The 25,930-nt window shown below is 42.9% G+C and overlaps 1 protein-coding gene across 12 annotated transcripts in view; it reads left to right on the top strand.

Moving 5' to 3' along the window:
• ncam1b (neural cell adhesion molecule 1b) overlaps positions 1 to 25,930 on the top strand; it is a 107,824-nt gene that overhangs the window by 57,633 nt on the left and 24,261 nt on the right. For 7 of the 12 annotated variants that reach the window (XM_021588056.2, XM_036964747.1, XM_021588057.2 and 4 more), the window contains exons 2-8: positions 17,583 to 17,657; positions 18,017 to 18,226; positions 19,515 to 19,658; positions 20,124 to 20,261; positions 20,456 to 20,573; positions 21,590 to 21,750; positions 22,042 to 22,184. In XM_021588056.2, the coding sequence (XP_021443731.1) occupies positions 17,583 to 17,657; positions 18,017 to 18,226; positions 19,515 to 19,658; positions 20,124 to 20,261; positions 20,456 to 20,573; positions 21,590 to 21,750; positions 22,042 to 22,184 (989 nt within the window). Of the gene's footprint in view, positions 1 to 17,582; positions 17,658 to 18,016; positions 18,227 to 19,514; positions 19,659 to 20,123; positions 20,262 to 20,455; positions 20,574 to 21,589; positions 21,751 to 22,041; positions 22,185 to 23,633; positions 23,658 to 25,930 lie in introns of all 12 variants that reach the window. The other 5 variants (XM_021588052.2, XM_036964746.1, XM_021588053.2 and 2 more) reach the window with 1 other exon arrangement.

The following is a 25,930-nucleotide window of genomic DNA, read 5'->3' as shown; positions in this document are numbered from 1 at the left end:
AGAGGCCAAGGTACAGGACGGCAGGCAGGCTCAGGGTCAGAGACAAGCAGAGGTCGGTAATCCAGAGCAGAGGCCAAGGTACAGGACGGCAGGCAGGCTCAGGGTCAGAGACAGGCAAAGGTCGAAAACCAGGAGGACGAGAAAAAGAGAGACTAGGGTCAAGTAACATCAATCCAAATATGGAGTTGATTTGAATAGATTTATGGTGATTGGACATTCTTTTTTAAAACATACTCACATGCCCCTATCACTTCCATTAATTGTTAGCTTGTGGTGGCTAAAGTTAGCTGAAGTTTATAGTTGCTGTTTAAGGAAAACTGAACCATGCATTACAGTTTATCCTGGTCCACAGACTACGTTCTAACATCAAGTTGTAAAATAGTGAACTTCTCCTTTTAAGCTAATTTCCTGCAATTCTACATGTTTTGCCATGGAGCTGAAATAAAATGTTGCTGTTTTAAAGCCACATTTCCTGCAATTCTATGCTTTTTGCAATACTTTGTTCTTATGCTTTGTTCTTATACTCAAACATAATCACAAAATCAATGGGGGCCTGACTGTCTAGCTTTTATTTTGTTTATTGTAAATTGTAAATTATACAGTGCCCTCCGTAATTATTGGGACAGTGAAGCATGTTTTCTTCATTTGGCTCTATACTCCAAAATACTCCATTTGAAAATCAAACAATGACCACGAGGTTAAAGTGCGGACTGTGAGCTTACCTTTGAGGGTATTTTCATCCATATCGGGTGAACCGTTTAGAAATTACAACACTTTTTTGTACATGATCCCACCATTTTAGGGACGCAAAAGTATTGGGAAAAATTCACGTATACAGTGCCTTCGGAAAGTGTTCAGACCCCTTGACCTTTCCACATTTTGTTACATTACAGCCTTATTCTAAAATGTATTAAATAAATAAAAATCCTCAGCAATTTACACACAGTACCCCATAATGACAAAACAAAAGCAGGTTTTCAGATAATTGTTAACAGAAATATCTTATTTTCATAAGTAGTCAGACCCTTCACTATGAGACTCGAAATTGAGCTCAAGTGCATCCTGTTTCCATTGATCATCCTTGAGATTATTCTACAACTTGGATTGGAGTCCACCTGTGGTAAATTCAATTGGGTGGGACATGATTTGGAAAGGCACACACCTGTTTATATAAGGTCCCACAGTTGACCGTGCATGTCAGAGCAAAAACCAAGCCGTGAGGTCGAAGAAAGTGTCCGTAGAGCTCTGACACAGGATTGTGTCAAGGCACAGATTTGGGGAAGGGTACCAAAAAATGTATGCAACATTGAAGGTCCCCAAGAACACAGTGGCCTCTATAATTCTTAAATGGAAGAAGTTTGGAATCACCTCTTCCTACAGCTGGCCGCCCGGGCAAACTGAGCAATCGGGAGAAGGGCCTTGGTCAAGGAGGTGACAAAGAACCCGATGGTCACTCTGACAGAGCTCTGGGGTTCCTCTGTGGAGATGGGAGAATCTTCCAGTTTGACAACCATCTCTGACACACTCCACCAATTAGGTCTTTATGGTAGAGTGTCCAGACTGAATCCTCACCTCAGTAAAAGGCACTTGACAGCCCGCTTGGAGTTTCCAAATGTCACCTAAAGGACTCTGTCTGATGAAACCAAGATTGAACTCTTTGGCCTGAATGCCAAGTGTCACTTCTGGAGGAAACCTGGCACCATCCCTATAGTGAAGCATGGTGGTGGCAGCATCAAGCTGTGGGGATGTTTTTCAGTGGCAAGGACTGGGAGTCAGGATCGAGGCAAAGATGAACGGAGCAATGTACAGAGAGATCCTTGATGAAAACCTGCTCCAGAGCGCTCAGGATCTCAGACTCGGGTGATGCTTCACCTTCCAACAGGAGAACAAACCTAAGCACACAGCCAAGACATCGCAGGAGTGGCTTCGAGACAAGTCTCTGAATGTCCTTAAGTGGCCCAGACAGAGCCTGGACTTGAACGCAATCGAACATCTCTGGAGAGACCTGAAAGTAGGTGTGCAGCGCCACTCCCCATCCAACCTGAAGAGCTTGAGAAGATCTGCAGAGAAGAATAGGAAAAACTCCCCAAATACAGTTGTGCCAAGCTTGTAATGTCATACCCAAGAAGACTAGAGACTGAAATTGCTGCCACAGGTGCTTCAACAAAGTACTGAGAAAAGGGTCTTAATACTTACACTACCGTTCAAAAGTTTGGGGTCACTTCATCTGACTCTGGGGAAATAGATCAACCTCATTGCCAAAATCCCAAACTACCCCTTTAAGATTATAGCACACTGCATATCCCTAAGCCTGCCTTTCCCTGATTAGTGCTCCTCCGTTGGCCATCTACTGCCTACGAGCAAGTTTTTCTATTTGCCCTCCAACTGGACTCTAGCTAGCTGGAGATACTTTAATTTATTTTAAGTGAACTGTTGATAGGAGAACAATTAGTATGCCCTCCATTCATCACTGTCTATGCAGTGGAGCTACTGTGAACGGAGAACCAATTAGCGCTTGCAGTTTAGAAGTATTTAAAATCCCAACTCTGGGTAGACTACAGCAGGTGTGATGGTGTTTCTGTATGTTAGTGCAATGGGGAATTGGGGGTGGAGAGAAAATCTTCAGATGCAATTTCTGTCATTGCAGTGTGTTTGACATGCAGTCCATACAGCAGGAGATGAAAAGTGTTACTAATGAATAATCTTAGAACATTTGTTAATTGATGAATAATGTTGAGGCAGAGGGCTAACATGTTGCTTCCATGTTGGCAGTTTGGCGTCTCTGCTCCACTCCAGTGGTCTTTCTTTACAGTAGTGAGAGGGAGGGAAGAGCAGAGCTAGCGCCATGGGGGAGAATTTACTTGGCCAGCTGTTAATGGATTATTAAGCATGCACATAACCATTGTCAGTAATTGTGAATGGGATGAATTCCTTCCAAGTGGACTTTTTGTTTAAGTTGTTAAGAGTTATTGTATCACACTTTAGGCTGACAGGCATCATTCATTTCTTGGAGCTTTAAAACACATCTTAAACATAATCCCTTCACAGAACAGCGCAAACTGGCTCTAACCAGAATAGAAAGAGAAGTGGGAGGCCCCGGTGCACAACTGAGCAAGAGGACAAGTACATTAGAATGTCTAGTTTAAAGGCCAGCATCCCGGAGTCACCTCTTCGCTGTTGACGTTGAGACTGGTGTTTTGCGGGTTCTATTTAATGAAGCTGCCAGTTGAGGACTTGTGAGGCATCTGTTTCTCAAACTAGACACTAATGTATTTGTCCTCTTGCTCAGTTGTGCACCGGGGCCTCCCACTCCTCTTTCTATTCTGGTTAGTGCCAGTTTGCACTGTTCTGTGAAGGCAGTAGTACACAGCGTTGTACGAGATCTTCATTTTCTTGGCAATTTCTCACATGGAATAGCCTTCATTTCCCAGAACAAGAATAGACTGACGAGTTTCAGAAGAAAGTTCTTTGTTTCTAGCCATTTTGAGCCTGTAATCGAACCCACAAATGCTGATGTTCCAGATACTCAACTAGTCTAAAGAAGGCCAGTTTTATTGCTTCTTTAATCAGGACAACAGTCTTCAGCTGTGCTAACATAATTGCAAAATAGTTTTCTGATGATCAATTAGCCTTTTAAAATGATACACTTGGATTAGCTAACACAACGTACCATTGGAACACAGGAGTGATGGTTGCTGATAATGGGCCTCTGTTCACCTATGTAGATATTCCATAAAAAATCTGCCGTTTCCAACTACAATAGTCATTTACAACATTTTGATGTTATTTTAATGGACAAAAAATGTGCTTTTCTTTCAATAACAAGTGACCTCTTTGATTTGTAGCGTTTGTACATTTGATATTTAAATTTTTAATTTTTAATAAATTAGCAAACATTTCTAAAATCCTGTTTTTGCTTTGTCATTATAGTGTATTGTATGTAGATTGATGAGGAAATAAGGCTGTAACCTATCAAAATGTGGAAAAAGTCAAGGGGTCTGAATACTTTCCGAAGGCACTGTATGTGTATTAAACTAGTAAAAAGTGAAGTATTTGGTCCTATAATCATAGTACTCAATGACTACATCAAGCTTGTGACTACACGCATTTGTTGGAAGCATTTGGTGTTTGTTTTGTTTGTGTTTCAGATAATTTTGTGCCCAATACAAATTAATGGTAAATTATGTTTTGTGTCATTTTGGAGTCACTTTTGTTGTAAATAAGAATATAATATGTTTCTAAGCACTTGTACACAAATGCAGATGCTACCACGATTACGAATAATCCTGAATGAATAGTGAATAATGATGAGTGAGAAAGTTACAGACACACAAACGTCACACCCCCTGCAAAAATGCTAACCTCCCCTATAGTTGTAATGGTGAGAGCATGTCTTGGGGGTTTGATATTTGTGCATCTACGACTTTCTCACTCATCAATATTCACGATTAATTCAGGAATATCCGTAATCATGGTAGCATCCCCATGCTTTCTATTTGGTTTTAGTCATTTAAGTTAACTCTGAAAGCATTTTTCAAAATATTATTAAATGATCATCCCATGACCCACCTGGACCCCTGTCACGACCTGCAAGTGGGTCCTAACCCACAGTTTGTAAGCCACTGGCCTAGACTTTCTTCCTAGTACTAAATACTGAATCGTATGGGCCTCTCAAAGAGGACATACACCATGGTAATCATTAGTTCATTACCATACTCTATAGGGTACACACACACAGGGTGCCACCACTTAGCTGCTGCTAAGTAACAGAGGGATCCCAAAGGGAATGTGGGAGCTTGGAGCAGGGCATCGATTAACTTGTCCTTGTACAATAGAAGGAAAGAAACCCTTGGGTTAAAACGTAGGCTACTTTACTCTCTCCTCTGTTTCTAGAATGGAGGAGGTACGCTATGACAGTCAATTGATCAATTACTGCTGCAAAATTACTTTTACAATATAACAGGATACAAAGTAATATATTTAGTTATTTTCTGATATAAACTAAGCCCTCCTCAATCCAATATTGGAATGGAAATGCATGTCGTGCCTATTCAGAATTCAGATGGAGATGCATGTAGTGCCTATTCAGAATTCAGATGGAGATGCATGTAGTGCCTATTCAGAATTCAGATGGAAATGCATGTAGTGCCTATTCAGAATTCAGATGGAGATGCATGTAGTGCCTATTCAGAATTCAGATGGAAATGCATGTAGTGCCTATTCAGAATTCAGATGGAAATGCATGTAGTGCCTATTCAGAATTCAGATGGAGATGCATGTAGTGCCTATTCAGAATTCAGATGGAGATGCATGTAGTGCCTATTCAGAATTCAGATGGAGATGCATGTATTCATAGAACCCTGAATTATTACAGCTCGCCAACTGTCAAGTAGGGGTTGCATGATCTGGCTGGATCCAAATGTGTCAATCCCCGTAGCTAAAGTGTTATATCACACTGCCAAGTCCTCTCGTGTTGGGATTCTTCCTGTGTTACTGTTTTACAGTATCTCTGTTCTGTACCTACAAGAAGCTCTTTACTTTACTTTACTGTCCTTTGCCTAGATTTCTCTGAAGGCTATGAAGTTTAGCCTAGCCCTCACTGTTAACAATCTATCTCAATATTCTCAGTCTGCTAACATGGGTCGATAGAAAACAAGTCTTAATTTGTTCTTCAGGAGATCAGGACCAGAATTATTCATTTCTGTGTGGATGATAGGCTAGATCTCCTAAAATGTTCATGCTAACCACAGGTTTGTGTACTTGTTTTTTATTTTTATTTAACCTTTATTTAACCAGGTAGGCCAGTTGGGAACAAGTTCTCATTTGCAACTGCGACCTGGCCAAGATAAAGCAAAGCAGTTCGACACATACAACAACACAGAGTTACACATGGAATAAACAAACATACAATCAATAATACAGTAGAAAACGTCTATATACAGTGTGTGCAAATGAGGTAAGATAAGGCAGGTAAGACAATAAATAGGCCATGGTGACAAAGTAATTACAATATAGCTGTCACGTTCTGACCTTAGTTCCATGGTTTTGTCTTTGTTTTAGTATGGTCAGGGCGTGAGTTGGGGTGGGCAGTCTATGTTTGTTTTTCTATGTTGGTTTCTATGTTCGGCCTAGTATGGTTCTCAATCAGAGGCAGGTGTCGTTAGTTGTCTCTGATTGAGAATCATACTTAGGTAGCCTTTTCCCACCTGTGTTTCGTGGGTGTCTATTTTCTGTCTTTTTGTATGTCGCCAGACACGACTGTTTCGGTTTTCGTTCGTTCACTTTATTGTTTTTTGTATTTCAGTGTTCAGTTTTGATTCATGAAATATTACATCATGAACACTTACCACGCTGCAAATTGGTCCTCCGATCCTTCTCGCTACTCCTCCTCAGAAGAGGAGGACGAGATCCGTTACAATAGCAATTAAACACTGGAATGGTAGACGTGCAGAATATACAGTGCCTTGCGAAAGTATTCGGCCCCCTTGAACTTTGCGACCTTTTGCCACATTTCAGGCTTCAAAAATAAAGATATAAAACTGTATTGTTTTGTGAAGAATCAACAACAAGTGGGACACAATCATGAAGTGGAACGACATTTATTGGATATTTCAAACTTTTTTAACAAATCAAAAACTGAAAAATTGGGCGTGCAAAATTATTCAGCCCCCTTAAGTTAATACTTTGTAGCGCCACCTTTTGCTGCGATTACAGCTGTAAGTCGCTTGGGGTATGTCTCTATCAGTTTTGCACATTGAGAGACTGAAATTTTTTCCCATTCCTCCTTGCAAAACAGCTCGAGCTCAGTGAGGTTGGATGGAGAGCATTTGTGAACAGCAGTTTTCAGTTCTTTCCACAGATTCTCGATTGGATTCTGGTCTGGACTTTGACTTGGCCATTCTAACACCTGGATATGTTTATTTTTGAACCATTACATTGTAGATTTTGCTTTATGTTTTGGATCATTGTCTTGTTGGAAGACAAATCTCCGTCCCAGTCTCAGGTCTTTTGCAGACTCCATCATGTTTTCTTCCAGAATGGTCCTGTATTTGGCTCCATCCATCTTCCCATCAATTTTAACCATCTTCCCTGTCCCTGCTGAAGAAAAGCAGGCCCAAACCATGATGCTGCCACCACCATGTTTGACAGTGGGGATGGTGTGTTCAGCTGTGTTGCTTTTACGCCAAACATAACGTTTTGCATTGTTGCCAAAAAGTTTGATTTTGGTTTCATCTGACCAGAGCACCTTCTTCCACATGTTTGGTGTGTCTCCCAGGTGGCTTGTGGCAAACTTTAAACAACACTTTTTATGGATATCTTTAAGAAATGGCTTTCTTCTTGCCACTCTTCCATAAAGGCCAGATTTGTGCAATATACGACTGATTGTTGTCCTATGGACAGAGTCTCCCACCTCAGCTGTAGATCTCTGCAGTTCATCCAGAGTGATCATGGGCCTCTTGGCTGCATCTCTGATCAGTCTTCTCCTTGTATGAGCTGAAAGTTTAGAGGGACGGCCAGGTCTTGGTAGATTTGCAGTGGTCTGATACGCCTTCCATTTCAATATTATCGCTTGCACAGTGCCCCTTGGGATGTTTAAAGCTTGGGAAATCTTTTTGTATCCAAATCCGGCTTTAAACTTCTTCACAACAGTATCTCGGACCTGCCTGGTGTGTTCCTTGTTCTTCATGATGCTCTCTGCGCTTTTAACGGACCTCTGAGACTATCACAGTGCAGGTGCATTTATACGGAGACTTGATTACACACAGGTGGATTGTATTTATCATCATTAGTCATTTAGGTCAACATTGGATCATTCAGAGATCCTCACTGAACTTCTGGAGAGAGTTTGCTGCACTGAAAGTAAAGGGGCTGAATAATTTTGCACGCCCAATTTTTCAGTTTTTGATTTGTTAAAAAAGTTTGAAATATCCAATAAATGTCGTTCCACTTCATGATTGTGTCCCACTTGTTGTTGATTCTTCACAAAAAAATACAGTTTTATATCTTTATGTTTGAAGCCTGAAATGTGGCAAAAGATCGCAAAGTTCAACGGGGCCGAATACTTTCGCAAGGCACTGTATATACATGTATGCATATATATATACATTTTTTATTTCACCTTTATTTAACCACCTTTATTTAACCAGCTTCGACCTGGCCAAGATAAAGCAAAGCAGTGCGACAAAAACAACAACACAGAGTTACACATTTGCAAATGTAGAAGATTAGGGAGGTAAGGCAATAAATAATTACAATTTAGCATCAACACTGGAGTGATAGATGTGCAGATGATTATGTGCAAGTAGAGATACTGGGGTGAAAAAGAGCAAAAGATAAATAACAATATGGGGATGAGGTAGTTGGGTGGGCTATTTACAGATTGGCTATGTACAGGTACAGTGATCGGTAAGCTGCTCTGACAGCTGATGCTTAAAGTTAGAGAGGGAGATGATTTTGATTTTTGCAATTCGTTCCAGTCATTGGCAGCAGAGAACTGGAAGGAAAGGCGGCCAAAGGAGGTGTTGGCTTTGGGGATGACCATTGAAATAAACCTGCTGGAGCGCGTGCTATAGGTGGGTGTTGCTCTGGTGACCAAAATCCCACTAAAGCAGGTGTGATGGTGTTTCTGTATGTTAGTGCAATGGGGAATTGGGGGTGGAGAGAAAATCTTCAGATGCAATTTCTGTCATTGCAGTGTGTTTGACATGCAGTCCATACAGCAGGAGATGAAAAGTGTTACTAAAGAATAATCTTAGAACATTTGTTAATTGATGAATAATGTTGAGGCAGAGGGCTAACATGTTGCTTCCATGTTGGCAGTTTGGCGTCTCTGCTCCACTCCAGTGGTCTTTCTTTACAGTAGTGAGAGGGAGGGAAGAGCAGAGCTAGCGCCATGGGGGAGAATTTACTTGGCCAGCTGTTAATGGATTATTAAGCATGCACATAACCATTGTCAGTAATTGTGAATGGGATGAATTCCTTCCAAGTGGACTTTTTGTTTAAGTCAGTAAGAGTTATTCTATCACACTGTAGGCTGACCGGAATTATTGATTTATTGGAGCTTTAAAACACATTTTACACCATGGGCTTGGACTGTAAAACTCCAGTTGTTGCCATGGAGATGCCTTCTTTAGCCTAAATTCTGCTGTGTTGTTGAGCAGTTCTGATGGGCTGACCTTATTTCTGTATAAATACACTGCTAGCAAAATAGGGAGGAGATATGCTTGTCTGGGCATTGCTGAAGCAGCCATCTCTTGCTCTCGCTCTCTCTATCTCACCCCCCCCCCCCCCCCCCCCTCTCTCTCTTTCTCACCCCCGTATCTCTCTCTCTCGCTTTCTCACCCCGTCTCTGTCTCTGTGTGTGTGTGTGTGTTTGTGAGATAACATTTATCTGCTGGCCACTGTGCTCAGCCAGGGCTTGACTTCATATTGTATTTGGATCTTGTCTTTAAAGCCCCCTATCTACTGTAAACTATAAATTGCTCTCCTCTCTCAATCCAACACAATCTCACACTCAATTCGTATCAAAAGTATTTCAGCAGATATTGTGTGTTTTTGTGCGTTTTTGTGTGGCTTAATTCGTGCGAAAACACTCATTTTGTGCAACTTAATTTGTAGGAAAAGACACACATTTTTGTGCGACTTCATTCATAGGAAAACCATTTTTGGGGGGCAAACTTCGGAACAATCTTTTGAAAGTTATTAGAGCAATGCATGATGGCCAATGGTGATCTACACTGCCTTTTTTTGTGTCCCACATTTATTTACCAAAGCACTCACTTCTGTCATCATGAAGTGCTTTGAGAGACTAGTCAAGGATCATATCACCTCTACCTTACCTGACACCCTAGACCCAATTAAATTTCCTTACCACCCCATTTGATCTGCAGATGATGCAATCGCCATCGCACTGCACACTGCCCTATTCCATCTGGACAAGAGGAATACCTACGTAACAACGCTGTCCTTTGACTATAGCTCAGCCTTCAACACCATTGTACCCTCCAAGCTCATTATTAAGCTCGGGGCCCTGGGTCTGAACCCCGCCCTGTGCAACTGGGTACTGGACTTCCAGATGGGCCGCCCCCAAGTGGTGAAGGTAGGAAACAACACCTCCAATTTGCTAATCCTCAACACAGGGGCCCCACAAGTCTGCGTGCTCAGCCCTCTCCTGTACTCCCTGTTCACCCATGACTGCGTGGCCACGCACACCTCCAACTCAATCATCATGTATGCAGACGACACAACAGTAGTAGGCCTGATGACCAACAATGACAAGACAGCCTACAGGGAGGAGGTGAGGGCCTTGGAGGAGTGGTACCAGGAAAACAACCTCAATGTCAACAAAACGAAGGAGCTGATCGTGGAATTCAGGAAACAGCAGAGGGAGCACACCACTAACCATATCAACAGGACTGCATTAGAGAAGGTGAAATGGTCCACCCACACAGACAGTGTGGTGAAGAAGGTGCTTTACTCACCTCATATGTACATACTGCATTCTATTCTACTGTATTTTAGTCAATGCCACTCCGACATTGCTTGTCCTAATATTTATATATTTCTTAATTCCATTATTTTACTTTTAGGTTTGTGTGTATTGTTATGAATTGTTAGATACTACTGCACTATTGCAGCTAGGAACACAAGAATTGTGCGACACGGGCAATAGTATCTGCTACATATATGTATGTGACTAATACGATTTGATTTGATTTGAAAACAAACGTGTTAACAACCCAATATTGTTAATCAACCAGGTTGTCACCAAAATAATTATAATATAATAGTAGCTTTAGATTGATAGTTTTTATTCAGAAAGGCCCTTTTTTCTCTGACCATCGCCCCTGGTGAGACAAAACGCGACTCGTCAATGAAGAGCAGCTTTTGCCAGTCCTGTCTGGTCCAGCGACTGTGGGTTTGTGCCCATAGGCGACGTTGTTGCCGGTGATGTCTGGTGAGGACCTGCCTTAAAACATGCCTACAAGCCCTCAGTCCAGCCTCTCTCAGCCTATTGCGGACAGTCTGAGCACTGATGGAGGGATTGTGCGTTCCTAGTGTAACTCGGGCAGTCGTTGTCGCCATCCTGTACCTGACCTGCAGGTGTGATGTTCAGATGTACTGATCCTGTGCAGGTGTTGTTACACATGGTCTGCCACTGCGAGGACGATCAGCTGTCCATCCTGTCTCCCTGTAGCGCTGTCCTAGGCGTCTCACAGTACGGACATTGCAATTTATTGCAATTTATTGCCCTGGCCACACATGCCTCCTTGCAGCATGCCTAAGGTATGTTCACGCAGATGAGCAGGGACCCTGGGCATCTTTCTTTTGGTGTTCTTCAGAGTCAGTAGAAAGGCCTCTTTAGTGTCCTAAGTTTTCATAGCTGTGACCTTAATTGCATACCGTCTGTAAGCTGTTAGTGTCTTAACGAACGTTCTACAGGTGCATGTTCATTAATTGTTTATGGTTCATAGAACAAGGATGGGAAACAGTGTTTAAACTCTTTACAATGAAGATTTGGATTTTGGATTTTTACGAATTATCTTTGAAAGACAGGGTCTTGAAAAAGGGACGTTTCTTTTTTTGCTGAGTTTAGTTGTCATGTATTCATTGTCTTTAACTGGTTAAAGTTTGTAGTTTGCATGTTTCAGTATTGATTAACATTGTTAAATAGTTGTAAATCTCTGCTTGATTTATCTTTTGGTATATTTGGCATTTTTATCCATATTCTGTATTTCCACTGAAGAAAAATAATAATTCATCAACATGCTACTGTAAATAAATGGACACTACCTGTTATAAAACAGAAATTGCTCTCCGTAAATTAATGGTGAGAAATGCTCAGTCTGAAGCCATTCGACTATGGGTTTCACAGCCCTATAATAATTATACAAGTTATATCACCTTAAAAATGGCTTATTTACAACCTCTGGGGTATAACATGTTGGGCAAAGTGGTACAGGAGAGTCTGACATATAACCCCTAACTTGAGTTCAGTTTTAGCCAATGAGAACCAAGGGGCCTAGCTTCGTCCTTTATGACTGGGAAAGGACTTGATTCTAGGCCATATAAAATCCTACATCCATCTCATTAGATCAGAACAGGATGGATCAACATATTACTGGTTTACATCCTAAAAAAAGGCTAGTTGTGTTTTGCTGCATAACACACTTACATTATCTGTCTACCCATATGATGTGGATCATTGAAAGGATATTAGATGTATAAGCTTCAGTAACAAAATAACACCATGGTTGTAATAACACTTTATACAGATCGTTTGTAAATGTGTAGAATGTGTTTGTTTTGGGTCCATGCTGGTATGGCAACTATGTAAATTAGAAAGTCACAGAGGATTTTCTTCTGAATAACTGGTCAGGGCATACCACTTTCCATTTAGCTTCAGGCAACTTTGATGTAAGGCTTGATCACACCTGTAGTGACTACTTCTATCAGTCATGTCCATTGTTGCTTATCCATTGTTCACTAGATATATTAATGTAATTACACCCAACACAATGTTGAAAAACAGAATGCTTCCAACCACTAGTTCACATAACTAGACATGAGCTAGGCGTGATCCCAACACTTCCACCAATGTAGCGGAAAAAAGTGAAAGCTTCAACAGGGACTCTAACCAGAGCTCATACGTGGCAAAGTGAGCTCTAACGGCCGTTGACATGAAAGCCCAGTCGGCCTCTGGGCAGAGGCAGTAGGCCTACAATGCTGGCATATGCCTTGTTACAACAGCCTATGTATAAAACATGATTGATATGACCATAATAATCATCATGAAATGGCCTTGGAAGTGCCATAAATGTAAGCCAACATAATTCATTATTTTACATGAACCTGTTTAACTGCATTGATATGGCTTAATTGATCATAGTCCAGACTCGTTATAGTTGCAAATACCATGCAGTTGTGCCTGGGGAATTTAAACCAAACAGATTGTTTTTGCAGGTCTTCTTTTTCCCCACATTTATTGATGAATTAATTTCCCATCATGAACATTTATCCCCAATCAAATTCTTTCATCGATACCACCCCAAAAAAACTGACAAATACAGATCTGTATTCCAATCTGGCAACCCTCATAAAATCTGACATAGCACAAGTATCCCAAAGTATTATGCGAAAACAAGCAAAGAAAATAACTTTGGCATTGAACAAATGTAAGGCTTCTATTATATAATGTGTTTTTCAGTGACAACCTGGTTGTTAAACAATATTGGGTTGTTAACACATTTGTTTGTTTTTTACTAATTAATAATTGTGGGACACAAAAAAAGGCAGTGTAGAACACCATTGCCCAAAATGCATTGCTCCAATAACTTTCAAAAGAATGTTCTGAAGTTTGCCCCCAAAGAATGTATTTTTCTATGCATGAAGTTGCACAAAAATGTGTGTATTTTCTCATGAATAAGGCTGCACAAAAACGCATGAAACACTTTTTGTACATATTTGCACGAATTGAGTGTGAGATTGAGTGACACAATCTTACATTGGCTTCAAGTTCCCGTGGCCAGAGCAGACTTCACGATAACTTACAGTATCTGGAGCCTATATTCTCTCATGTATTAGAGGCTATCTCTCTCAGAAATCTGATCCTTCCCTTCCCTTGTGGGGTGCCTTAGTAAATTGACTTCCCCTAATCCAGTCTACTGCAGCCTAGACAGCCAGATCCTTAATATCACCCATTTGGTAATAATGCCCTCTGCAATTAGACATATTTACATTTCAAAAGCAAGCTAATCTTGCATGCACAAATGGATATCGCCATGATACCTAGCTACCGTTGTTTTTGTTTTGATGGGACATTCCATGCTATGCGCTTATACTGGATGACAGAGTGAGAGAACCTAATCTTACTGAACATCTGTAGCTAATACTCTACTGGTCATCTGGAGCTTTGATGTTTGCACACAGAGATACAGTATGTATCACAGAGGCAAGGATTACATGTCTCACTCTCCATCAGAAACCAACCGGATATGCATAGTTCATCTACTGCTTGGTACTTGATGTTAGTTTTGCTTGGCTTATGATGTTTCTGCTTGCCCTATATTGAAAATGACTACTTACTTGCTATTCTTGGTGGTGGAGACCCCATTATAGCTGTGTATCTTCCATACGGGCTGGCCCAGACAGAGGCTCCTCAGAGAAAACTAGCTAATTCAGGAGCCCTTTTGATAGGTCAGGGCTGAGTCCCAAATGGCAGCCTATTCCTTATATAGTGCACTACTGTTGACCAGGACCCATAGGGAATAGAGTGCTATTTGGGATGCAACCCCAGGTCTCATATTGGCCCTCTCATCAGGCTCCTCACAGCATCACTCTGGATAACCAGACAAAAGGCTGGTGAATGAGACGATAGCTGCCTGGCCTCGGAGGGCTGTCTTCTCCAGTCAGAAGTGGGTGGTGCTTATGGTGTGTGGGAGAACGCTGAACGTATGAATCTATCCTGTTAAGTGGAATGGAGACAGACATTTGCTATGAGTTTATTTTCTGGTGTGATGTTGTTTATTTCCAAATGGCTCTATGTAAATTTGATATTGATGTGTCTTAATTTGTTCTTCGAAGTGGACGAATATGTCATGGGATTTGTCTAATTGAAAGCTGCAATATAAGTAAGGTGTTTTCCCCAAATAATTGATATGAAATCGATTAGCACGAGGTTCTTCCAAGGGGCGGCTAATGAGTTTGTATAACCAGTTTGTTTTTATGCCGCTCGTTGTCTTCACGATTCCAGGATACTTGGAATGTCGTTGATGTTTTGGTCAATTATCATTTTCCATACTCAGTGGACTATCCCAATCTGCTAATGTTTGGCTCTTAACTTCTATTTGGAGCTTTATAAATCTGATATCAGAGCTGTTGACAGTGTTATAAATTAGTAGTGCCATTTCCAGAATGTTATTTCTCTGGGTTGATACATTTGGCTTATATGGAAAGTAGATACCATCTCACATCAATCACCTCTGATGCAATCAAATGTTTTATAGGAAATATCCAACAAATACAGACTGATATGCTGCAGGCCTTTAATACCGTGTCGCCTTCTCTTTTCAGCATATTACTATCAGATGGTTGATGTCTATTCCCTTGTCTTTAAAGCCTTGTTCACAGTGCAGACCTTAATGCTCAAATTATTTTTGTTTTTCAAATCCGTTTTGGAATACTGACTTTCCAAACAGCAAGTTACGAGTGACCAGATCAGATATGTTTTCAGACTGACATGGCTACGCTAGTTGTCATAGTGATGTCAAGTGTGTGTGTGTGTGTGTGTGTGTGTGTGTACTCAAAAGTTGTAGTGTAGCAAGCTAAGGTGACAACAATGCCTGCCACTGAAGTCTCCCTGTTGCTTTGAATGTTTGAAATCATAGTGTAAGAGCAGTTTTAAAGCCTCAAAGGATAAGATGATGCAAATTTGTAAAAAGGAAAAAGGAGAGGCAAAAGTCGAGAGCCGTGCGTCCTCCAAAACACAACCCAGCCAAGCTGCACTGCTTCTTGACACAATGCCCGCTTAACCCAGAAGCCAGCCGCACAAATGTGTCAGAGGAAACACTGTGCACCTGGCAACTGTGTCAGCGTGCATTGCATCCCGCCAGCCACAGGAGTCTCTAGTGCACAATGGGACAAGAACATCCCTGCCGGACAAACCCTCCCCTAACCTGGACGATGCTGGGCCAATTGTACACTGCCCCATGGTCTCCCGGTTGTGGCCGGCTGTGACAGAGCCTGGACACGAACCAGGATCTCTAGTGGCACAGTAGGCACTGCAATGCAGTGCCTTAGACCACTGTGCCACTCGGGAGGTCCAACTTTCAAAACATGTCACTTTTGGCTAGCCACAGCAGTCAACTAGCTAACTAGGTATCTGTTTAGCCTGCTAGCACATTCTTTCATTGTTTGTAAACAATTAACAAGCTACCTCGTGTTCTTGTCAAACTGTCAACAGTGTAGCTAGCAAGCTACAAGGTATGCCAAATAACAGTACAAATCATTTAAGGGCAATTAAATCAGATTTGACCATTCAGACACAGGTGACATGGCCATGAAGGTGGTTTAAAATGTGGTTTGAAATATTTGATTCCTTCTTGTCTGTTTAGACTGCAAAAATATGAGATTCAAATCAGATATGCAAAAGAAAATGTGTCACTTCATACTGCCAGTGTGAACAGGGCTTTACTCTCTGCGGGTGTCAGCCAAGTGCATCGTCTTAACGTGGTCTTTCAATAAAGCAAAGCCTCAATCAATCTGCCAGAGGTGCTTCTCTGAGACATGAGCCATGGCTTAGAATAGATTTCTGTGTTGTGATTGAACTATTGATTTGGAAGGGGCATTTTTTCTCCCCCCTTGCCTGCTCCACTGTCAATAAGAGCAGTAGAACCTTACCTACCTACCTACCTGCTTGCTGCTATCAACACCTCTGAGATGGAGGCTACTGTTTCACCTCTGCAGACAGTTTTCTCTTTGCTGTGTTTTGTTTACCATTTCCTTTTCTTCCTACTGGTTCACCCGAGCTTGGTTTACAGTAGGATATTGTTGCTGTGGAGGGGTCAAGGACTGCGTCCCAAAATGAATTATCCTATGGGGATAGCCGAAGAACCCTTTTGTGAGCCTTTTTTTCTAAGTGTAGTGCACTATATAGGGAATAGGGTGCCATTTGGAACTCAACCCAGGTGATATACAGTAGACCCAGAGTAGTAGCCTATGCCCATGTGGTTGCAGTAATAAAGCCAACTAGCTTTCTATTTCGTCTGTCATGGTTTGCTGTGGCAGAACTGGAGGTTTCCATCAAATCAAATCAAATTAATTTATCAAGCCCTTTTTACAGCAGAACTCAGCCTAAAAGCCCAAAGAGCAAGCAGTGCTTTCCATAATGACAGGCTGCTGTACTAGCAGAGAGGATAAGGAGACTACTGATAAGGAATGAATGAAGAACACTGGGAGACACAGGCACAGCGCCTGAATTATAAATTATAAGCAGCACTGCAGACATAAGCTTTAATATCACATGTCATTAATGGAATGTTGTCTCACTCTGTTCTCTATCATTCCCCCTCACACACGTGCATGCACGCACACACACACACACACACACAGACACACACACAGACACACACACACACGCACGCACGCACAGCACACACACACACACAGACACACACACACACACACACAGACACACACACACACACACGCACGCACGCAGGCACGCACACACACACAGACACAGACACACACACACGCGCATGCACGCACACACACACACACACACACACACAGACACACACACAGACACACACACACACGCACGCAGGCACGCACACACACACAGACACAGACACACACACACGTGCATGCATGCACACACACACACACACACACACACAGACACACACACAGACACACACACACACACACACACAGACACACACAGACACACACACACACACACACACACACACACACACACACACACACACACACACAGACAGACACACACACACAAACGTAACATATTGCTTCCAAGTACTGCTCTGTCTAATCTGATATCTATTTTGTTCTGTTGTCAGTTTGTCTGGAAGTGGAGATCACCCCCACCCAGGGAGAGATCAGTGTCGGAGAGTCCAAGTTCTTTCTGTGTGAAGGTAAGCTTGCCCTTGTATCATTATACTGTAGTAGTCTACTGTCTCTTTGTAATTGTTTAGATCCCATTGTGCAGTACTGCATATACACTGACCTTTTGTGTCCTGTCCTGATATGCTGTGCGTAGACAACAGTTGTCAGGCCACTAGACAGGAACAAGGTTGCTGTAACCTTCTCTAGGATAACAGAGTACTATTTCCTAATAAGGTGTATAGGTTGTTTCCTAGGTTGATACTCTTCTTTGTGGCTCTTTATTTGTCTTGTAGAGCGACTCAACATTGTGAAACCAATATGTGATCGTAATGATTTTCTAGTTAGATACAAAAACAAACACATTTAACTGTCTCTTGTCTCTGTGCAGTTGTTGGGGTAGCAAAGGAGATTGACTGGTATTCGCCGAGCGGGGAGAGGATAGAGCCCAACAAACCAGAGATCACCGTAACCCGAAACGACGAGTCCTCGTCCACACTCACGCTCTACAAGGCCGGGGTGGACAGCGCTGGGACCTACAAGTGTCTGGCCACCAACGGAGACCAGTCAGCAGAAGCCACCGTCAACGTCAAGTTCTACCGTAAACTGCTCCTCCTTCTTCATTCTCTAGGGATGTGTCCAAAAGGGCATCCTAATCCCTCCCTATAATGTACACTATTCCCTATATTGCGCACAACTATTTTTCTCTTCTACCCCCAATTTCGTGGTATCCAATTGTTAGTAGTTACCAACTTGTCTCATCGCTACAACTCCCGTACGGGCTCGGGAGAGACAAAGGTCGAGAGCCATGCGTCCTCCGAAACATAACCCAACCAAGTCGCACTGCTTCTTAACACAGCACACATCCAATCTGGAAGCCAGCCGCACCAATGTGTCGGAGGAAACACCGTAGCATATTACACCTAGCGACCTGGTCAGCGTGCACTGCGCCCGGCCCGCCACAGGAATCGCTGGTGCGCGATGAGACAAGGATATATATCCCTACCGGTCAAACCCTCCCTAACCCAGACGACGCTAGGCCAATTGTGCGTCGCCCCATGGACCGCCCGGTCGCGGCTGGCTGCGACAGAGCCTGGGCTCGGACCGAGAGTCTCTGGTGGCACAGCTAGCACTGCGATGCGATGCCCTAGTCCATTGCGCCACCCGGGAGGCCTCTAGCGCACTACTTTTGACCAGAGTCCCATCGGAGTTCCGTGTACTATTTAGGGAATAGGGTGCCATTTGGGACGTAGGTTAGATGTCCCGTTCAAAACCAGTGTGTGTTTCCTTTATGAAATAGTATAATCTCAGGGGGATGTCCTGATCACAGAGCGTTAAATGGTTATATTAAGAACCCCAAGCTTTCTTTAAGGAGAATTAGATGATTACATTTCCTCAACCTTCAGTATAGTGTTGACGGAAAAGCTCGAACATTTTATTGAGGGCTTGAGGGCAAAATGTCTATTATTTTCTGTTTTTCAGCTGGAGATGGATTTTTCCATCAGTCAATAAACCCCTCCAAAGAGCATTAAAACAAGGCCTAATGAACCTGTCTGTGGTGCATGTCTTCTGACTAATGGTTTCTACAGCTAGACGCTGCCAAGCATCAGAAGACGTCCATCACTTCAACCCTTTATGGTTTCCCACCAGGCACAACATGTTAATGTGATCAGAACGAAGGCAGTTAAGAGGCTGAGGTGTAGAGGAAAACAGTTAAATGAACCCCTTGCTACATCTCTAATGGCACACTATTCCCTATGTAGTGCACCCTATGGGTCCTGGTCAAAACTAGTACACCATGTAGGGAATAGGGTGCCATGTGGGATACACCCATTATGTTCTTCATGGTTTTAAATGGTTGACTAACATTCTTGTATTTTGTCTTGTAGAAAGGATCACCTTCAAGAACGCCCCCTCCCCCCAAGAGTTCAATGAAGGGGACAACGCCAAAATTGTGTGTGACGTCATCAGCTCCCCTCCCCCCACCATCATCTGGAAACACAAAGGAGCTAAGATTCAGATGGAGAAGGATGGTGAGATAGATGCCATTTAGCCAGGAGTAGGGTTGCACAATTCCAGTAACATTCCCAAAATCTCCATGTTTTCCAGAAATCCAGTTTGAAGGAATTAGGATTTCCTGCTTAAATCCAAAAGCAGGATTTGTGTAAAGTCTGTGAATTTGGGGAAAGTTATCAGAGTTGTGTAACCCTAAAGGGTACCTACATTTTTCCTGTTTCCACTTTTTTTTTGTCTTTGACTGTCAGTCTTGTCGCCATTTTTTACTCAACCATGTCAGAAAGTCCCTCTACAGCTGTCAGACAGTGTTCCATTTGAGCGATTCTCTGACTAATATTATAACTGCTGGGTATGAATATGAAGCTGTTTAATTAAACAATTTACATAGAAAGGGAGATTTTCTGGTGTACAGGGATCTCTGTCTGAAATCCCTTTTTTCCCTCATCCATTACATATTCATTCTGATTTGATTCTCCTCTCAGTCCGCTTTAAGATCCTTCCCAACAACCACCTGCAGATCCGAGGCATCAAGAAGACAGACGAGGGGTCGTACACCTGCGAGGGCCGCCTCATGGCCCGGGGAGAGATCGACCTCAAGATCATCAGGGTCATCGTCAACGGTCAGCCTACTTCTTCCTCCCTCTCTATTCCCTTGTCACTTTATTCATGGGTTTGCCAACATTTTGTGGTGTTAAGCCATCTATCAACATCCTAGATAGCAGACGACTGTGGGCTGGATTTCTGCAGTAGTAACTTTGCTGACAGGTAGTCTTATGCATGGTCTCAGGTGTGTTAATATGTCTCCCTCCCTCAGTGCTCCCTACCATCCGGGTGTGGCAGTCTGAGGTGAATGCCACAGCAGGCGTGGGCCAGTCTGCCATGTTGACCTGTGCAGCTGATGGATACCCAGAGCCCATGGTGACCTGGGCAAGGTAAACTGGAGCACATATTCTCTCTCTCTCACACACACTCACACACACACACACTCACACACACACACACACACACACACTCGCACACACACACACACACACACACACACACACACACACACACACACACACACACACACACACACACACACACACACACACACATACACACACACACACACACACACACTCACACACACACACACTCACACACACACACACACACACTCACTCACTCACTCACTCACTCACTCACTCACTCACTCACTCACTCACTCACTCACTCACTCACTCACACAACACAATACACTCACACTCAAGCCTGGTAGACTGATATACCACTAACCACTGTTTTGCAGATATCCATCTGACCATGGAGCCCATAGGCTACCAACACCAATGCGAGTGATAGTCCCCTGCCCTTGGTTTTCTGTTGGCAGTGTAGTGTGTTGTTCTCACCTTCTTAAAAGAGTTAGAGGAGCTGTTTCCCTTGTTGCTAGGTGATGGAAAGGACTGGTGTGAACTCCATGTGACACTTGTCTTTGGATTTGAGTCTTAGGTAAAGGGGGAGGATCTATTTTAACTCACCAGTCAAGGTGATAGGCTCTGCCCTCACTCTCACAATCTCTCTCTTCTGCTCAAGGTCCAAGAGACTACAATGTAATTATCTGTGGTCAAACCTTGACCTTAAGGGTCATTGTCATTGCCAAGAAGTAAATGGTTCTCTGTTGATTGAAGACTGGAAGAAAAATATTCATTTGGAAAGAGCGATTCAATGTCACACTGAAACATTATTTTGATAAAACTGAATTGTGCTAATATGAATTAAGTCTGAGTTAATTCAAGGGGAAAAATACTTGTTTTGAAGTCTTTTATTATATTTATTTGATACAAATGATCATCAAGCGTAGTTAGCAACTTAGTTGTGTCGTGAAGGTCGCTTCTTATCGTTTCATTAAAGCTGATTGTAAATCAGAGTGTGTGTATGTGTGTGTTCCCCATCTCTTCTCCCCCAGGGCCGGTGTTCTTCTGGAGTCAGGAGACAAGTACAGCTTTAATGAGGACGGTTCAGAGATGACCATCATGGAGGTGGCCAAGCTGGATGAGGGAGAGTACACCTGCATCGCTAAGAACAAGGCTGGGGAGAGCGAACAGGAACTCAGCCTCAGGGTGTTTGGTGAGGGACTCCTCTCACTTGGTACTGACAGATGATTGACTGTGTGATGGGTTTCTGGTGGTTTATCAATGGTTTATCTATATTCACTTTGGGAGGATTTTAACAAGGGATTTTTTGGGGGGGTTATGTTGTGCTGATAGCCATAGGTAATAAGTACTAGCATCAGATATAGCAAGTGCTGCTTGTAATGGGTGTGTGCACACTGTGAATGTAGCTCTACTGTAGGTCATACAGGTGAGTGTCACTGCAGGTTGGTTATAATGGCTCTGTGTGTGTCTGTCTTTGCTACAGTGAAACCTAAGATCACCTTCCTGCTGAACCAGAGCACGTCTGAGATGGAGGAGCAGGTGACTCTGACCTGTGAGGCGTCAGGGGACCCCACCCCCACCATCAACTGGAGCTTCGGCCTACGCACCTTCACTGAGGGAGAACAGGTACAGTCAGCACACAGAGAGAGGCCAGCCTGTGGCTGTGTCCCCACTGCAGAGGGACACTCAGAGGATGTGTTTCACCTAAACATGGCAAGGTTCCCATAGCCAGGTTCATCTCTACTGATTAAGTATGGCCCCAGAGCAGCAGCTAGCTAATAGAAGGTCACACAGTAAAGTTCATATTACTACCTCGTAGCTAACTAGTTACCATCCCACCTTAGACCTTGTCCCTATAGCACCTTAGACCTACACTACATGACCAAAAGTATGTGGACATCTGCTCGTTGAACATCTCATTCTAAAATCATGGGTATTCATATGGAGTTGGCCCCCCCTTTGCTGCTATAACAGCCTCCACTCTTCTTGGAAATGCGTTACACTAGATGTTGGAACGTTGCTGTGGGGACTTCCATTCAGCCTCAAAAGCACTAGTGAGGTGTGGCACTGATGTTGGGCGATTAGGCTTGGCTCGTGGTTGGCGTTCCAATTCATCCCAAAAGTGTTCGATGGGGTTGAGGTCAGGGCTCTGTGCAGGCCAATCAATTTCTTCCACACCGATCTCGACAAATCATTTCTGTATTTGCTTTGTGCAGAGGGGCATTGTCATACTGAAACTGCCAGATGGTGAAGAGTGATTCATCACTCCAGAGAACGCGTTTCCACTGCTCCAGAGTTCAATGGTGGCGAGCTTTACATCACTCCAGCTGACGCTTGCGTATGGTGATCTTAGGCTTGTGTGTGGGTGCTCGGCCATGGAAACCCATTTCCTGAAGCTCCCGACGAACAGTTCTTGTGCTGACGTTGCTTCTAGACACAGTGTTGCAACCGAGGACAGATGATTTTTACACGCTATGCCCTTCAGTACTCGGCGGTCCCGTTCTGTGAGCTTGTGTTTCCTACTACTTCGCGGGCTGAGCCGTTGTTACTCCTAGACGTTTCGACTTCACAATAACAGCACTTACAGTTGGTGGGGCAGTTCTAGCAGGAAAGGTGGAAAGGTGGCATCCTATGACACTGCCACATTGATAGTCACTGAATTCTTCAGTAAGGCCATTTTACTGACAATGTTTGGCTATGGAGATTGCATGGCTATGTGGTCGATTTTATACACCTGTCAGCAATGGGTGTGGCTGAAATAGCAGAATCCACAAATTTGAAGGAGTGTCCACATACTTTCGTATATATAGTATATGTTCCTGTAGCAGCCTCTGCTTGTCCCCTGCAGACTGCTCCATACAGTAATCAATGGATCTTATATTTTCATATAATGCCCCATTGTCCACATAGCTAGTTCCCTATAGTACCAATGACCTCATCTAGTCCGATAGACAGGTAATGGTGGGGCCATTCCATCAGAGACAAGCTGTAGGGACCTGTACACTATAGGGGGAGTGTAGATAGGCGGAGCCGCCGGGAAGGTCGGTTTACATCGCTACATTCTCTCCCCTGCAGGCGCATCTTAACAGGATCTATCAGGTATGAAATCAGCGTGGCACAGAAATGGAACAAAATCAATTGATAGAACAAATCACGTATGGGGTATGAGATTCAACAAAAACCCTGATAGAATGTATTTTTATGGAATTTTCTTGTCTGCTCTTCAGTCAATATTCCTTGAAAATCCTCAAGATATGATCTCATCAGGGTTTATGAAATCGATTCAAAGTTGCATGTTTTCCAAATATAGCCTGACTATTGCCTGACTGTTGCGTTGCAAGAGAGTGGTTCTGAATGGTTCAACTTTGGGGGTTTCCTCTGCCTTGTCTATTGAGGTCAGAAGAAAGCATGGTTACCGTAATGACATTTAAAAGAGGACCTCCTCATTTCTGTGTTGCCATTCCTGGTCCGATCATCTCCGTCTCCTTCCATCCACCGGGGCAGCCTCATGCCCTACTGCTGCTCAGTCTATGTCTCTCTCTGTCCTCTCATGTAGACGATCTGTCTCACTGCATATCTGTCATCAATTATCAATCATTCTGTCAAGGTTGAAGCTAAAATCAAAATGCCTAAGTCTGTATCTGTATCTGGTCTGTGTTGTACTACTACAGCCGTCTCTCCACGGTGGTGGGTGAAGAAATTATTAGCAGCCTCCATTGAATTATCATTAGGAACAGGAGCTTTAATAGAAACCCCTTCACAACGGTGGTCTGGCACTGTGGGTCTCGTGGGCAATGATCCTGAGGTCATGTCTTTACTAGCGAGAAGCCAGGATAGTGTGATTTGGAAAATGGCTGCTAATTGTTTTTGAACCTGGCTGTGGCTCATCTGCCATGCTAGCAGCACTAATCATAGGACAGGTGAAAGGGTAAGCTAATGATCAACTCTCACATGAAATATGTGCCATAGTCTTCTATCTATCCAGCTACTATGGTGACTTGTTTATATGGGCCTATTATTTGAATCAGTGCTGTTGTTTTGGCTCATTGGCTATCAGCATGACAATTGCAGTTTTGTTTTCCCCGTGTGGAATTGGTGTTGAGGGATATTTGTGAGAATCGTGTCTGTGTTACAAGTGTGTGTGCATGTGCATGCTGTGGTGTGCTATTTCGCTAGTGTGTCATGCTACATATATCATTACCACCTCTCTCAGTGCTTAACGCTCCTTTACATTCTCCAGTCTGCTGACTGTTGTACTCATAGACATGAACGTATTCATAATTCCTGCTGTAAAGAGGTGCTGAATTACCATTATCTCTGTTGACAGGGCATTCCAGTGTATTATTCCCTCAGCTATCTTCCACTCGTCTTCTGAGTCTGACTGTTGTCTGAGGAAATGTAGGCTATAGGCTGAAAGGTTTTTATAAAGGATAGGGTTTCTTTTTTATTCAACACAGCATATTCTCTCCCTATACGTTTACAATAGTGATGGCAGACAAATGAACCCTGTCACATGTTTATAACTACAGAGATATTGAGATGTCAACAGAGAGGATCAGATTGACAAAATGATTGAAACCATAGAATAGCCTAAATGTGGGTAACACATGCCATGGTAACATTGTGTTCCAAGAGGACACTATGCTTTAGCTATTACATAAACACGTTTAAACCAGCTTACTCTTCTATTCTAGTGCTCTCATACTCATATTTGTTTTTGAGGAAAGGTTTTTGTTTGCAAGGTTTTTCATTACATTGTTGTTTCAGCCCCCTTATTTGTTGTAACAATTCTTAATAACTAAAATGTAAATGAAATGTGTATGCGTGCTTAGGACATTATCTCGCAAAATGAAAGGCTGGGTTATTTGAATATATATGAAATATTCTACTTGATTCACAAGGTTTGCGAGCTGCAATTATCTGAGAACATTCAGGCTCTGGAAAGGAGCAGCAAACGTGCTTGAAAATGGGTTTCTTCAAAGCTCATCAGAGCTCAAACGTGGTACAGATGACCAGATATTGAATTGTTCAGTTGACAGCATATGCTGTAGATTACTGTGTATTGAATCTTACTGGAGCTGCCTAATTTATGATAATGTGCTCCACTGAAGCACAATGAGATCGGTCTAGTATTCAGATAGTTGAGCGTAGGAAAGAGAGTAGGAAAGTAGCTATTAACTCTTGGGAGTGAACATTTGAAGGTGAAGTGTTCTGAATGATCAGAGAGCTCAATCATGTGGTGCTGCTGGCTGCTGTTGGCTGTAGCACTATAACGTGATTGGTTCAGGGAGGGGTGTTGAAACAGAACAATGCTTTCAATCCAAGGGCCTGCTTTACTAAGCACTGGTAGAGTAGGGACCTACTATAGAGAG

The sequence above is a fragment of the Oncorhynchus mykiss genome, chromosome 27 (genome assembly GCF_013265735.2).
Source record: "Oncorhynchus mykiss isolate Arlee chromosome 27, USDA_OmykA_1.1, whole genome shotgun sequence".
In the NCBI taxonomy this organism is placed as follows: Eukaryota; Metazoa; Chordata; class Actinopteri; order Salmoniformes; family Salmonidae; genus Oncorhynchus; species Oncorhynchus mykiss.
The sequence above is the reverse complement of the archived record's forward strand: the minus strand, read 5'-3'. Positions and strand labels throughout refer to the sequence as shown.